The 16,658-nt window shown below is 41.9% G+C and overlaps 1 protein-coding gene and 1 long non-coding RNA gene across 2 annotated transcripts in view; one reads left to right on the plus strand and one right to left on the minus strand.

Moving 5' to 3' along the window:
- Nucleotides 1-6,962, plus strand: part of Acot12 (acyl-CoA thioesterase 12) — a 34,522-nt gene extending 27,560 nt beyond the window's left edge. The window contains exons 12-15 of the mRNA XM_035440491.1: nucleotides 3,250-3,383; nucleotides 5,047-5,175; nucleotides 6,433-6,563; nucleotides 6,788-6,962. Coding sequence (XP_035296382.1) covers nucleotides 3,250-3,383; nucleotides 5,047-5,175; nucleotides 6,433-6,563; nucleotides 6,788-6,933 — 540 coding nt within the window. The 3' untranslated portion in view covers nucleotides 6,934-6,962. The remainder of the gene's footprint in view (nucleotides 1-3,249; nucleotides 3,384-5,046; nucleotides 5,176-6,432; nucleotides 6,564-6,787) is intronic.
- Nucleotides 371-6,837, minus strand: LOC118238385. The gene is made up of 3 exons (XR_004768509.1): nucleotides 6,138-6,837; nucleotides 5,101-5,229; nucleotides 371-2,506 (listed from the first exon to the last, which is right to left on the minus strand). It is a non-coding gene; the product is annotated as an uncharacterized LOC118238385 (long non-coding RNA).
- Nucleotides 6,963-16,658: the final 9,696 nt, after the last annotated feature.

Consider the following 16,658-nt stretch of genomic DNA (forward strand, 5'->3'; position numbering starts at 1 on the left):
TCACAAACAACTAAGATATTGTAGTGTTAACCTATAGAGGCCAGGTCTAACTTAGGCAAGTTACGGTACAGACAGAACAGTAACAAGAGCCCCCCAAAATATGTGTAATTCTCATCTCTTGGAGATAGTGTCATGAGTTGAGTCCCTCAGGGGAGAAATTATCATGAGGGGCCTGGCCTGATAGGCGTGGCTATTTTAAGGACATCTGAGAGCATACTGAAAATATGGTAAAAACAAAAAATGACATAGATTGCCCAAAAATCCTCTCTGGGAAAGAACCCTGGTATAGGAAACTGACCAGAGGGGATCTATTCTCAAAAAAAAAAAAAAAAACAAAGCTGAAGGAGACAAATTAGATCCAGAGTGCCGCTTATCCATCCCAGCCCTTGTCATCTATGGTAATCCCTGGTGTCTCTACAGATTAGGCCTCTATAGAAAGCAGTTTCCGATGGGGGGTGGTGGCACACACCTTTAATCCTAGCACTTAGGAGGCAGAAGCAAGTGGATCTCTGTGAGATCAAGGCCAGCATGGTCTATAGAATGAATTCCAGGATAAGAAGGGAAACACCGTTTCGAAAAAAATAGTTTCCTCTTCCTGTCTATAATGCAATCTCAGTAACATATTTATCAATTGGTACAAAAAGTCTAACATGATTATTGTGATATTGATTGGCATCCAAACAGAGATCTGAGCAGAGGGAGCACGATGATGGAAACAGTTCCACTGATGGAATCAGGCAGACTTGCTTCAGTGAGTCTGGAGCTACTCATGTTGAGCTTCATCTCGGACAAAAACTGCCCAATCACCCCAAACACTGGAGTTAGTTATGAATTATGTCTACTTCTGTCCCCATGAGTAAAGGGAAGCCATTTTCTTGGATAACTCTTCTTAGAGAATCTTTCCATCAGGCCAAAGATGGCTGGATTGGTTACTGTTCTAATACTGTGACGAGGCACCATGACCAAGGCAACTTATAAAAGAAAAGGTTTTATTGGGCTTACATTCCAGAGGGTTAGTGTCCACAATGGATGACTGGAACAGCAAGGAGTTCACATCTCAACCTCAAGCAAAGGCAGAGAGAGCACACTGGAAATGGCATGGGTTTTTAAAACCTTAAGCCCACCCCAGTGACACACCTTCTCCAACAAGACCACACCTCTTAACCCTTCCCAAACAGTTCTGCCAACTGGAGACCAAGTTTTCAAATGCCAGAGACTTATGTGGAACATCTAATTCAAACCTCCACAGTGGCTTTTCTCTGGCAAATCTAAAGAGAGGCAAAATGGACCACCGCCTTTCTTTGTCTCCTTTGCATCTATAGCATTGGTTCAGGTAGCAAGATAATAAGAAGGACTTCCTGCTACATTCATCTTCTCAGGGAAGGAATAAATGTCATTCATTCATACAGTATGGATAAGTCAGTGAGCTTTCTTTGTGGAAGTAGAATGTAATGGTGGATACTCCTTTTGGCTAGAGATAAAATGTGTCTGCAAGCTGGAGAGCAGCTCACTGGAAAACCACTGGTTTAATTTCCTAAGGCTGTCACAACAGAGGACCACCCACTGGGTGACTTAAACAATAGGAAACCATTGGCTCTCTCTTCTGAAAGGGGATATCTGAGATCAAGTGTAAGCAGGCTGATTGCTTGTGAGGAGGAAGCATTAATTCCTCACTTCTCACTGAGCCTTGGCTCATAGATACACCACCCAACTTCTGCCTTCATCTACACAGTGTCCTCCCTGTGTGCATGTCTGTGTCCACCTTCCCCTCTATAAAGCGGTCAGTCGATTGGGCCTACCTTCCTGCAATATGACTTCATTTTAGTGACTCATATTGAGAAAGACCCCATTTCCATATAAAGTCACATGACAAGGTATAAGAGATTAGGACTCTACCAAAGGAATGTGGGCAGGAGGGGACCATGATTCAACTCTAAGCAAGCGTTCAGCCCAATAGGACAGTCTCCTCACACCCTGATTCCCCAAAGGAAACCACGACAACCCCAAAGCAAGCATGCAAACAGCTCCTCCGATTCTGCAGTGCACCATAGCCAGGTCGAGAGACAACTAATCGCCAACCTTCTCTGGGGATTTTCACCAGTGGACTTCCTTTTGTTTCTGTGCTGATGGCAGCCATGTGGGGCCCCACCTGATTTTGTTTGCATTTGACTAGTGCTCACAGTCTACACCAGGCCTTTCTTTGCTGGCTGGAATTAAAGATACACATGGCCCAGCAAGGATGTGTTTTTACAGAGGCAAATAATCACTTGTTTGCTGCCTAAGCTTCTTGTAGTTGATTTCCCATTTCTTCATTGTCATGGTGAGGATGATGTCGTGATACAGATATATGTTTCAATAAAGGTCAGTTCTTCACAGTTTGCTTTCCTTCCATCTGCTTGATTCCTGTGGTTGAAGTCCTAACCTCATGTTTGCTTGTCTTCTCACAGCTTGTTGCCATGGGAATAGATTATAAGATGAAGAATTTCAACAGTAACTTCAAAATACCCTGAAAGAGATGGAGAATATGAGCAGAATAGAAATGTGCTCTTAGCTGAACACATAGGTCTGGTAATTGTTTGGAAAAAAAAAAGGAAGAAAGCTTAAAGCTACAGAAATGATATTAGTGTTTAAGTATATGTCAAATGCCCCCTGTTTATCTAACAGATACTACATATTAGCAACTGGCCTTGGAACTCAGAAAGCAAAAAAAGCTTTGTGGGGAAGAAGTGTGTTTCAGGGGTCTTTTTGACAAACTGAGTTTGTCCTAGAGATTGTTGGCTTGTTTCTTAGGTACCTTTGCACCACTCAAGACATGCCTGACATCCTAGGAGAGTGCTGTAATTCACATCTTGTCTTGAAAGCTTTAGGGTAGGGGGCAGTGGCCTGTCTAGCACCCTGATGACAGCCTCTGTTTTTAGTGTCTGGAGGCAGGAAATATCACAGAGATAAAGACAGAAAAGCTTTTGGTCTTCATTATTCTTGAAAAAATATGATGCAAATTAAGTCAACCACATACTATTTGGATGGCACAGAACTAGTGTCCCACTCAGGCTTCTGGACACTAAACACTGAGGTGAAATGGTGTTTGAATTCCTTAGCACTCAATGGGCACATAGATGCCTTACCTGGTGCAAGCTTTTATGATTCCATGCTCATATGTGTGCATAAATGTGTCTGTGCATGTGTATGTGAGTGTCTTTTAAAGCAAAAATATATTTTTATCTTGTAATTTTTCCTTGTATCTTTTAGATAAAAATATATACCCTGGAAGAGCAAGATGCCATATCTGTTAAGGTTGAAAAGTGTGTTAGCAGCCCAGCACACACAGCTTATCATCTCTTGTCTGACTTCACAAATCGACCTTTGTGGGACCCCCATTACATGTAAGAACAAACTTAAATATTTTTTTCTTAATCAAGCCTGACTTTGTGGTAAAGATAACTTCAGTTGTATTTCATCTCTGCTGCCCACTGCATGATATATTTATGATTTTAGGAATTTAGAGGAATTTTAGAGCTTGCTTTGCCCAAACAATTATTGCACTCATCTGTTTGTCATTTATATTGAGTCGGCACACATGACCCACATCTATTCTGATACTACTGACAGCTTCAAAGATGATACTGTTCCCATTTCTGAGCCCTGGCAAGGCTGCTCCAACAACCGTGTTGGGACCTGCATCGGAATCCAGCTTGGCCAGGATCCATAGCACACCTTCTTTATATTTAGTACACAGCCTCGAGGTTCTCGGGGAGGAGGCCAATGTCTTCCCAGAACTCTTCTCCTGTGAAGCCATAAGTCTTAGGCAGAAGCTAGCAGTGAGTCCTGGAGGAAGGCACCGCCTGCTGCTCTCTCTTGATTCTGTCTTGATGATCTGATCATGCCCTGCTACCAGCTACCCCCCACCTTCTTTCCCACATTCTCTCCTGCCACTTTCTGGTTCTTCATTCCTAGAGCTGTCTCTTCCATTACAACTTTGCTGGAATATGGTGGTTATACCTATCCACAGGTCCCAATCTGCATATTTAAACTCTTTGGATAAAAAAAAAATGTTGTGTGCAAGTGTGCGTGTGTGGGAGGGGTTGTGTCAGCATCAAACCTGTACAGATTTCTTTTACTTCTTTCTTTAAATAGTATAGTAACTATCAACATATCATTTACATTGCATAAGTGATCTAGATATAGAGCATGCCGAATGATATGCATATGTTATAATGAAAATACTGTTGTTGTATAAAGGGACTTGAGCATCAAAGGTTTTGGTGTTGCCACAGGTCTAGGGATGACTATGGAACTGTGAGCCTTGTCAGCTGCTCTGCAGTGACAGATTACACTTCGGCCTAGCCTCCAAAGCTACAGAATACTACAGCATCTCAGACACCTTGTCTTTCAACAAGTTATTTTAAATGTTTCTGTCACAATTCTGTTTGACTTGGCATTCCATTGAAATTGAACATGAATGGATGGAGAAGCCAGTGAATTCATTTAAATTCAACCAACTTTTCTTGTATATTAAGACTCAGAGTCTGCATCAAGTGTTTGTATTTAGCTCTCACAATAACCCCCTAAGACACTAATATCTACTGTACAGACAAAATAATAAAATGACTTGCCTAACATAGTATGGCCAGTAAGCGGCAGTCTAAGAGTCAAAAGCAAGTGTCTTAGCTTCAAAGTTAGCATTTTTTCCAACATACTACATCTCTACCTGAGTGCTGGGACCAGCCTGATGTCTCATTCATCTTCAAAGTGTTTTATTTGATCCTAGAAAAAGATAATTTTGTGGAAAGCTTATTGCATTCCTCTGGAGTTTTGAGGGAAATGACCTTGGTGCCACACAGCTGACACCTTCCATCACATGCAAAATTACTCCTTCTGAGTAAATAGCTCATCTCTAATGTCAGCCTTCCAGAGTGTTGGGGGAGGGGTCAGCAGAACAAGTGAATATAGATGTCAAGGAGGAGATCATGGCAATCAACAAGGGAAGCGAATGCCTCATTCTAGCAGGTAGGAAGCATGTCTTTGAATACTGTTCTGTTCACACAGAACCTGTGATGTCGTGGACCAGGTGAGTGAGGATGATCTGATATATTACGTCACCTGTTCTGTGGCAAATGGAGATAAACCCAAAGACTTCGTAGTACTTGTGTCACGAAGAAAGCCTCTCAAAGATGAGTGAGTACATACAGCTCCTCTGGTGTCCTGGCCTTGTCTGCTAGAAAAGAAAGCCTACGAAAACAACAAAGTCATCATGGATGTTTCTAGTCTTTAGTCATATTAATCTGGGTCTTTCAAAATATATGAATCATTAGTTACCATTTTAAAATGCATTCATTGTCAGCTGTGTGCAGAGGAGCTGCAGGCATTCTAAGGTAGCCCCCTTCTGCTCTATGTAGACTAAAATGAGTATCTGAAAAGCCTTCAAGACCTCTTGTTATCAGTAAAGTCAACAAGAGGAATGACAACACCAGAAACTGGCTTAGAATTCATGAAGGCCATGCTGTATTAGCCATCTAATACTGTGTGCTAGGGCCATGGGCTAGAGTTTGAATGTGGCCTTCCCATGTACCTGGGACCACACAGAACATAGAATAAAAAGAGAAGTGTCTCAAATAAGCCCCCCTACACACATGGGCTAATGTACGTAAGTGTTCATTGTAGCATCTTTTATTATGTCAAAGAATATGACAAATAAATTGATGTCTATCTTATAAATTATGATAAATCCACAATGCAGAATAGTGAGACACCTCCAAGGAGGAGAAAGTAGTTATTGGGGGCACAAATATGAAAACATCTCTAAATATCGTTAGGTGGAAAGTCAAGTTGTGGGTTGTATTTGCAAAGTGACTGTATTTGTATAACAACCTATGTGTGTGTTTGCTAACCGTGCTTGTATACAGTAATTAAATCTAGAGAGCTGCATATGGAAGGTGAGAATAGTCACTCATGTGATGGGAAATAGGATTACAGGTAGAGTAGACTGAAAGACCACTTTTATTTTCTAGTCGATTGCATTCTTTATTGCTTGAATATTGGTTTTCTTTTTAATTGAAAAATGATGGGAAACTGAGATCATAACCATTTAGGGTACACCAAAACTTTAGTGATTCCAGGCTTATGCCTTGTGAAGTTACCTTATTCACTATGTTTGAAGGTCACTATAGAGAAGGTTTTTCTTTCTTTTCTTTTTTTTTTTTTTTTATGTGATCACTCATCCAGAGGAGTCTAGTTTTCAGAGCTCCCTCCTGCCAGGACAATGAAGTCACCCATGGGCTGGGGATGAAGCCAGTGGTGGAGAACTTGCCTAGGGTGCAGTAAGCCCTGGATTTAATCCCTAGAACCACAAAACCAAATTAATAAATGCCAGTGTAAATTTCTATAGAAATTTACTGCCTGACAACTATTCTCACATGTGTTCTTCTTTTTCAGTAACACTTACACTGTGGCAATGAAGTCAGTTTCCCTGCCATCCATCCCTCCATCTCCACAGTACATCAGAAGCGAGGTCATATGTGCTGGGTTTCTCATCCAGGCTATCAACAGCAGTTCATGCACTGTATGTTTGATGAAATATTTGTGCCTTAATTTATTCTCACAGATATGGGAAAACATCTTCATTCCCCCAGATCTCCTAATTAATCCTAGTTTTAGAATGTGTGTCCTCACTAAAAAGACCCCTTGGTTCTTCCTTCCAGAGTCATTCCCAACAGTTTCAGTCTCTTGTTTAAAAATTCTCCAAGGCAATAAAACTCAACATGCTGTATTTTCTCTTTCACACAGGTAGCATACCTGAATCAGATGTCAGACAGCATCCTCCCTTACTTTGCTGGCAATATTGGTGGCTGGTCAAAATCCATTGAGGAAGCTGCAGCTGCTTGTATAAAGTTCATAGAGAATGCTGCTCATGATGGACTTAAAAGTGTGTTATAAATGGTCACCTCTCAATTACTGTAATTTAATTTCTCAGGTTTAATTCCAAGTGTCCTTAGCCCTTTCATTTGGCAAGCTTTGGGGCCATGCAATGATTTAATGGCAGCCTAAGTAAAATACAGTTATGAAGATATCAAAAACCAGCATGTGTTCTGGTGATTTGGATTCAAACTACAAGATCTCTAAAGCCCTATTGTACAGACATTGGAAAATTGCCTGATGCAGTATTACATGATCTATAAAATGTGACAAAGTTAGTTAAAACTCTCACAGACATCTCCAGATCACAGAAGTTCTATGTGTATTCTGCAATGATGAGTTTATAAAATGTGAAACAATGGCAGGCTTTAAGTTGATGGGTGTTTAATATTGTTCCATGGGCAGCAGACATCTCTGTCAGGGGTCTCTGAGAAGATGTATTCCCTGTTTTAGAACTTTAAATTAGGAAGTATTAAAATATAATGGAATCCAATCAATTTTGGTAATAAGAACTACTTTACTCTTGTCATTTTACATATATTCCAGGTAGATGGCCAATTTAGTATCTATTTCTATATATATGCATGCCAAGCACCTGTAAAGTGTGATATTACAAAGAGAACATTAACTGAGCTCTTCTTTATAGCTACCCCATTAGCACTTTATCCCCTAGACATCAACATTTATCATTCTACACCATGATGGGTCTTAACTCATAAGACAAAACAGAATGTGTCACTTTAGTCCTGTCAAAGGATGACTTTCCCAAACTGAAGATCTCCATTAGAGTTGAGAGCAAGAGACAGGCTAAGGCCAGCCTGCTGTGAGCTCACCAGGTCTCTGCCTGGCTCCCCTGACTCCTCCCACTTGCCCACTTGCATGGTCTAGGGCTGGATACAATTATGTTTACTTATCTGTTTCTAGTTTTCCTATATGTGAAATTTAGAATTTATACAAATTACTATTTATATGTCAAAATGGTAGAAATGTAGAATACAACATTCTAGAACTACTTCTGGAACTGTTTTACATTCTAAAGGGTAACAGAATTAGTAATGAAGGCCTTATATTACACCACAATTTAGTATGTTAAAATTTCAGACTTCTGAAATGATGATACTTCTAAATGCATAGGCTTGGTCTTTGAATTTAGTTTTTGAAATGTTTGCCTGAACAGAAACAGAAATATTGAATTTTTAGCTGACTCACATTGAGACATAGACGTCCACTCCAGTTTGCAGGGTCCACCTTACCCTGGAGGGACAGTAACTATGCAGAGCACTATCATCTGTTCTAGATTTATTCCCATACCACACACTTATGATGAAGTTTAGTTGATAAGTTAGATATTTGCAATAGCCTTCAATAAAATAGAACCACTATAACAATACGCTATAATAAAACTGAACATGAGCTCCCTCTCAGCTTGCCATGCTGAGCTTAACTGTCTCCCCTCTTCCTGAGATGAGATGGCAAAGTGTCTACAGGTATAGATAAGCTAGTCATAAGTGAATTTTATAGACACTGTGACATGGTGTTAGCTGCTGTTGGCCTTCTGTCTTGAACACAAGCACTGTATTGTGACAGAGATATTGGGTGTCTAACTGACAGGCAAGGAAAACCTTGTGGACTTGCTGGTTCATTCTCCTGGCAGGACTAATTTCAACACACTACACAGAATGCTGCATAATACAGCTGACAAATTGCTTAACTCTAGAATTTTCCATTGAAAATTTCCAGACAATGGTTGATAGAGTGACAGGCATACTGGATTTGCTGGGTGACATGGGAATAGCCTATACTCAACCACATTCCCTGATATGAATCGCAAAGTCCTTAAAATTAAATGAATTTCAAGCAGTTCTTCAGCCACACCAGCCCACTTTCACATACTGTTGATCACCCAAAGTTGGTGACAGCTGGAATGACAGGTACAGATGCGAGATATGTCATCTTCAAGATCTATTCAGTTTGTCCCAAGATCTATTCAGTCTGATGCAGGTAGGCCCTATTGTTTTCCCAATTTCACCCCGTCTCCTGTCAAACAATTCCTTCTAATCTTCCTAGGAGAGCTTGTTCTGTGCTTCTGAGCAGAGATGTAGAGCCCATCTCCCTGGCTGTTTCAGGGTCTTTCAGCACATCCTAAATTGAAGTGTTCATTATTAGGATCCCTTGTCTTTATAGACTTTGAAGGGACAAGATACAAGAGAAGATAGCAGCATGATGTCGTCTTCTTGGGCTATTTCAAAACTAAACCTACTGTCCAAAACAATGCTACCATGCATTTGAGTTGTGAAACACAATAGCCCTTGACCTTGTATTGTCTTAAAAACATTTTTATGACATTTTATTTGTTTTGTGTGTATTTATCTGTTTGGTGGGGGTGGGCACATGCCACTGCACCTGGGTGGAGGTTAGAGAACAACTTGGGGAGTCAGTTCTCTCCTTCCAGCATGTGAGTCCCAGGGCTTGAACTGAAGTCGCTGGGTTTGGGAGTAAGACCTTTTACCCAATGGGCTATCTTTGTGGGTCATGCATTTCCTCTTTATTATAGGAAGATGTCTGTCCCTTCTTCCATTCATACTATTGAGATCTTTTCTGCTAGGCATTCTATGCTCTGTGGTTTCTGCAAGGAATTGTAATGTACTTGTTATTCCATAAATAAAATGAATAAATAATATGCAATGTTGGAAGGCCCACTATCTAAGAAAACAAAGCAGGGCAAGGGGTGATGAGATGGGAGAATTGATTTTAGGGTGACTAGAGACACTTGAACATAAACCAAACACATGGAGAGAGTGACATAAAGACATGTAGCTGCAGGATAGACCCCACCAAAGGGTCAGTCCTGGCCAACTATCAAGGACAATGCTTCTGGCTCATTCTAGAAAAAGCAGAGAACCAAGTGAGACTACAGCACAGTGACAGATAGTTAAAAACAGCTGAATCTAAGACTACATTTCTCTCCCGTCTAGTGCCCAGGGTTTAAGCAGAAGTGGATGTTCTAAGGTAAGACGTTGAGTGGCTCAGCAGACGCCAGGTTGCTAGGGAATGAGACAGGAAAGTCATACTTCAGATGGGGGAGGATCTCATGAGGTACTTTCCCTAACTAAAGCAACATTGGCACATGATAGCTACTTGGGGTTGGGGGGTTGGGTGCGGGTGTGTATGTGTGGCTACTAGCAAGCTGCCCATGCTCCATGTCCCTATATCTAAGCACATATGGGCAGCACTAATTGGACTTAATGGGTTATTTAAATTTTTTTAAAAAAGGACATGAAGCTGGGAGTGATGTTTGGAGGGCTCAGCAGGAACTGTGCGGGGAAGATATTGTCACATTTTGCTGTGTAATGATGAAGTTATCAAAGAAGACATAAAAAATAAAGTTTTAAAGATTAAAAAGGGGCCCGGCGTTGGTGGCACATGCCTTTAATCCCATCACTCGGGAGGCAGAGGCAGAGGCAGGTGGATCTCTGTGAGTTCGAGGCCAGCCTGGTCTCCAGAGCGAGTGCCAGGATAGGCTCTAAAGCCACACAGAGAAACCCTGTCTCGAAAAACAAAAACAAACAAAAAGATTAAAAAGGAAGTCACTTAAATGCAGATTTCATTAGAAACATGCTGCTTTTATATAATAACATGCTTTTATAGAGAAAGACTGTACAAAAATCACTAAAGAGTCATCATTAAACAGAAATACTAACAATTGAACAAGTATCTAGTCCTTCATTATTACTTATCAAATTCATGATCCAGTATCACTGGCCTGTCTTGATTCCTCTTAATAAAGCCCATAACTGGCATGATTCAAAAGAGAGGGGTTATGGTAGGTTTTCTCTTTTGAGTGTTGTGGTATTTTTACAGAATGTTACAGATTTCATAGCTGTTTTTCTGGTGTTTTCCAGTGCTTCCAACAAGAATAAAAGGTCTTTCATTTAAAAAGAAACCTCATTTCTATTTAGTCTGCCTGGTTTTAATGCAACTGGATTGCTGTCTTCATCACCTTTGTTATAGAAAAAAAATCAAGAGAAAGAAATTCAAATATTGATCAGAATGTGGGCACCCTGTACTCAAACACCTGTAGGAAATGATAACTGATTTTAATAAGATTAAAATAAGCCAGAATATGTTTTTAACACAGCATCACATTATTCCACTGTATTTCTGAGCTGCTCACAGTGCAGGTGAAGTATCGGGCTATCTTACCATGGCCGGGATTTATCGGAGTTGAGTAAAACTAGAGGCATTGGTGGTTTCTAGGGAGTGAATACAAGGATCTCCCAGGGAATCTAAGCCAGGCAGGGACAGGAGAGAATATAGGCAGGAAAGTTTTTTTTTTTTTTTTTTTTTAGAAATATCCTAACAAAATTTACCGATGTGGTTTAAGAGATAGTTTTGAAAATATGTATTAAAAAGATGTATTAAAAGAGTATGTTTTACAGCTTGAGATAAATTATTAAAGGAAGAAATATGAAATTTATTCATAGATTATTTCTCCCATTTGAAAATAGCTGGAACCCTTGGGGCAGCATCTCTCTCAGAGCCTCACTTTTGCTGGCTCTCTGGCTTTCCCTGAGTGTGTCAGACTCAGAGACATCTGTCTCATGGTTTGAGCCACAAGTCAAGATGACCACTGTATGGCTTCAAGTCAACTGCAAATTCATAAGAAGAGGTCAGCGGGAGGGACTGGCTCCTTTGTCACTGGCCACAGTGCTTGCTACTTGTTCAGAAAAGTTCTAGGTCTAGAGTCTCTCAGCTGTCTCCAGGCTCTAGGTCTCTTCTAGCTCTGAATCAGTCTCTCAGCACCCCTGATGCACCCCCCATCACCTCCCTCCTCCCCTCCATGTCTGAAGTCTGAAGCATACACTTCAGCACACCTTGTCGTTCTTGTTAGACTTGGGGAGCCAAAGAAAGTGACACAAATGCACTCCTGCTCCTGTCACTTGCTGTGTCTCAAGCAAGATGGGCCTTTGTGCCTGAACAAAGAGACAGAGTCTCATGCCTGTTGCTAACAGCCATATAACTACCACAGCCTTTTTTTTTTTTTTTTTAATTCAGAATCTCAGGATCTTTGCAATTCCTGGCACTAACTTAGCTCCCTTCTCACAAATCTAAGAAATCTTAGTTTAAAATGTCCTTTCTCTTTTTATACCTCTGAAGATGAAGCACCATAAAAAAATCCACACATTTACACTGAGAATGAAGGGACCAGCTTCCCTTTCGGCAGCCATAACAGCCGAACATGTGCTTGCCATAAACCTGCCTTGGTCACTTAGAGGTCAGATGCCTGTCTCGTGACAAGGAACCAATCAGAAGTTAGCTGGTGGCGCTATGCTTTACGACCCTGGGTGTGCTTTACGGACAAGCGCACAGCAATGACATAAGAGCATAGCAACCACCCTGGGAGGGCCTATGGGCCATAACAACCAGTTGACCAATCAACATAGGGCAAGCCCTCCAAGCCTGGAGGCACACCAATCGTGAGCCTGTGCGTATCCCTAGATACTTCCCTTACGCTGCCCTATAAAGATCTGTATGCAGCGGCTTCAAACTGTCTTTGCTAGCCATCCGCCATGGTGGGTGGGTCAAAGACCCGAGCTAACATGGGGTTAGCTCGTTAAACTACAATAAAGCCTCATGCAATTTGCATCAAGCTTTCGCCTCCATTCTGTGATTGGGGTGGCCTCGGTCCTGGGCTAAGATTCTGGAATCCTCAGCTTTCCGAGGGTCTTATAAGACCATCCTTCAGTTCCTGTTTGGTGACCTTTCAGAAACATTTAAGAGGAGTTAGGACAAATACTGACATTGTTTAAGAAAACAACACCTCATCCCCCCACCCCCCACACCCACTGTGCGCATGCCCCTGTTCTCTCCTTTCTTTGCCTGGTTAGATTCTCTGAAAGATCCTTGTATTCAGTACCTGGAAATTAGCTACATCTCTCCTTTCACTCAACTTCTTCAACAAAACCCAATCATGGTAGAACTAGCCTGATTGTTCACCTCCCGGGTGAGCAGCTGGGAGCTGTGGACTGGTCTCACTTCAGAGTTCTCATAACTGATACCAAAAGGCATTCAGGGCTCTGATAACCCTCACTCCACCCCTTCTCTCCCCACTCTCAGCATGTTTCCTACTGCACACATGGCTCCAATGTCTCTGCCTCCCGCACCACGTAGAGCATGAACTTGAAAAGCAGCCCACTGAGAAAGCATAAGTCCTGAGCAGTTGTCTTCTCATGCTCCCACCCTTGCACCTCCACCTCTGCTCCCTTCTGAGCATTAGGCTTGGACTCTCTCCACCATCTGCCAAGAGCAATTTCTCTTGCCTTCTTCAAGTCCCCCCTACTTCCTTCTCTCCTACTCACTAGCCACAGTCTCAAAGGCGTCTCTTAAACCTTTCCCCTCCATCAGACCTTGTAACATTAGGGAACCATCAAGCTCTGTTCTTGGACTCTACTCCTCCATCAATCCACCTGTCTGGGTTTTTCTGTTTGTGTTTGTTTGCTTTTGTTTTTCAAGACAGGGGTTCTCTGCGGCTTTGAGGTTGTCCTGGAACTAGCTCTTGTAGACCAGGCTGGTTTCGAACTCACAAAGATCCTCCTGTCTCTACCTCCCGAGTGCTGGGATTAAAGGCGTGTGCCACCACTGCCTGGCTCCTGTCTGTTTTTTTTTTTTTTATGTCATCTATTCATCAATAACTCCCGCTTCTGCATTTCTTCTTAGCCTTTAGTGACCCTAATGTCTAACTTCACTAAGACACTGTCATTTTAAAGTCAGCATCTCTAAAACACTGTGTAGCAGGCTTTCTTTCAGGCCACCAACCAGCTTCCAAATCATAATACAGAGACATTATTAGTTATGAATGCTTGGCCTTATGTTTGTTTCTTGCTAGCTCTTAAAACAACCTGTTTTTCTTCATCTTCATTTTGCCTAAGGGCTTTTTTAACCTTTCTTTCCTTCTGTATGTCCTACTTGGTGTCTGACTGGCTGGTGGCTGCCTGGTTGGCCCCAGGAGCATCCTTCTCTTTCTCCCTTGTTGTCTCTTCTCTTGAGCCTACCTTCCTCCTATTTATTCTCTCTATCGGCCAGCCCCACCTATCCTTCCTCTGCCTAGCTATTGGCCATTCAGCTTTTTATTAGACCAATCTTAGGCAGGCAAGGTGAAGCAGCAACACATCTTTAAATAATTAAATAATGCTGCATAAACAAATGTAACACATCTTTGCATAGTTAAAGTAATATTCCACAACACTCAATTCTGCCTGTCCACACTAAATCTCTCCCTTTATCCCCAGCAAACCCGACTGATTCTATGTTAAAAATAGCATCAGCACACCAACTCAAACCACCGTCTTCTCTCTTCTGGACATTACCCATCTCCCTGCCTCTTTTCTTTCTCATTCCTTCACTCCGTTGTCAGTCCAGCCTCTGATCAGGCCACACCTCATTATGATGAGTGATTTTGCATATCATAGGAAAGGAAGGCCACTGTCTCCTGAGGGCCTGTGTGGTACTTTGGATTATTTTTCAGAAATGTTCACTTCTTGCCATCCCCGCCTCCAGGGATTAAATGTACTTGCTTATCACCTCTGGGCTTAGCTGTGCAATTCCTCAACAGAATGTTAGCAGACAAGGTGCAGCCAGAGGCTGGAAAGGCATTCTTGCAAATGGCTTTGGACTTTGGCATCTCTGCCACTATCTTGAGATACACATAACAGTGTCAGCTGGGGCGTGGGAAGAGGGCAAGAGATGTGTATTCTTGAGTGGCTTTAAATGAGGCCAGCTTAAACCAGCTGACTCTCAACCAAGTGGCAGAGGGATGCAGACCCTCTTAGGTGAGATTTGCAAAACTTGCCCAGCTGAGCCTTCTGGCTCACAGGTGGCTTTAGGCGGATATGCATTACTGCATGCTTCTGGGAGTCTGTGGTTACTCAGCAGACACTGGTGGGTAAGACAGAACTCCTCCTCACTATCTGACCTTCCCCACTGGTTTACCCCTCACTCTTTTCCAACCGCACTGACCTCTTTGCTGTTTCCCAGCCATCAGGCTCACTCCTACCTCAGCATATGTAAGGTCTATTCTCACCCCTCGGAGACGCCAGGGTTACCGCCTCAGCTCTCTCTGTTGTTTGCATCAAGATCATGTAAAATATGCCTTTCCTCACACCTAAGAACTCCCATCCCAATTCTAGGTTACCATTGTCTAAAATACACTTTCAGCCATTTTCCCTATTATCTCCAATTAAAATATAAGCTTTGCAAAAGCCAAGATTTCTATATTGTTCATTGCTACAACCCCAGTATTTGTGTACATATTAAGTTTTCAGTGAATTGTCTGTGAGTTAAAATAACCCCTCACCAACTCCCTCATTTTACTGTTAAACCCTGGAAGTTCCAAGTCTTTTGGATCCCTTCTCTTCACAAAAACAATATGATGGAAGAATTTTATCCTGCATTCATTGGGTCACTTCTTGGCTAATATAGTGTTGTGCTTTGAATGTGAAGTGTACCTCTAGGCTCATGCTTGAACACTTGGTCCCTAGCTAGGGCTTTGGGGTGGGGCACAGCTGGAGGAAGTGGATCACTGGGGGTGGATCCTTTCTTAGCTCAGCCCCACTTCTTAGGTTGTCTGCTTCCTGACTGCATATTCTCCCTCACACACCAACCACCATGCCTCGCCTGCTAGGTTGGACTATCTTCCTCTCAAATGGTGAGCCCAAATAAACCATCTTCCAGAGGCAGCTTCTAGTCAGGATCAGCACCAAGAAGAGCAGCTGAAACACCACTGTAGGGCAAAGCACAGGCCTCTTTACTCATAGCAGCATTCATTCCAATTTATGCACTCTCATGCCGATATGGTTTCTCTTATCAATTTGATTCCATGTATTTATGTAGTGTGTGTGTGGGTGCATACGTGCTATGGTGTGCATATGAAGTAGAAGGTAGCTTTCAGAAGTTGGTTCTCCTCTTCCACCATGTGGTTCTCATGAGAGCCCCCAGGATGGACTCCTAACCCTCTTTTTGCATTGATTTGCACTCAAATTCCTCATTCAATCCCACTTGTACTCCAAGGGAAACACCAAGGTATATAATGAGGAGCTTTTGGTGCCATGTTCTATTTTATTTGTTCTTTTTCTTTACACATAATTTCAGTGGGCATAGAGTGCTAAGCTGAGAAAGATTTTTCTTCCCACAACACAGATGTCATACACTGTCTCCTGGCTTTGTTACTATGAGATAGTAATATCTTTTTTTTCTTTTGTAAGTGACATGTTTCATTTCTAATACTTTAAAATGTTCTCCTTTTTTTCCTTTTATTGAAAATCGATTTTTTTCCTCACATAATATATTCTGATTAGTTTTTCTTCCCTCTACCCCTCCCAGTTTCTCCCCTCTTGTCCTCCCATTCAGATCTACCTGCCTTCTGTCTCTCATTAGAAAACAAACAGGCTTCGAAGGGATGATAAATGACATGATATGATAAAACAAAAACTAACACACTGGAATAGGAAAAAACAAACTGAAGGAAAAGAACTCAAGAAAAGGCACAAGAAACAGATACAGATGCAGAGACCCACTCATTCACACACTCAGAAATCCCACAAAAACACTAAACTAGAAGTCATAATATATACACACATAGTCCTTCCCCCATCAGCGCCCAGCTATGTTTATGTTTGTCTTACTGGTTGAAAAATAAAGCACTGTTGGCCAATAGGGAAGCAAGATAGGTGGGACTAGGAGTCGAGGAG

Source organism: Cricetulus griseus, chromosome 2 (genome assembly GCF_003668045.3).
Source record: "Cricetulus griseus strain 17A/GY chromosome 2, alternate assembly CriGri-PICRH-1.0, whole genome shotgun sequence".
Taxonomy (NCBI): domain Eukaryota; kingdom Metazoa; phylum Chordata; class Mammalia; order Rodentia; family Cricetidae; genus Cricetulus; species Cricetulus griseus.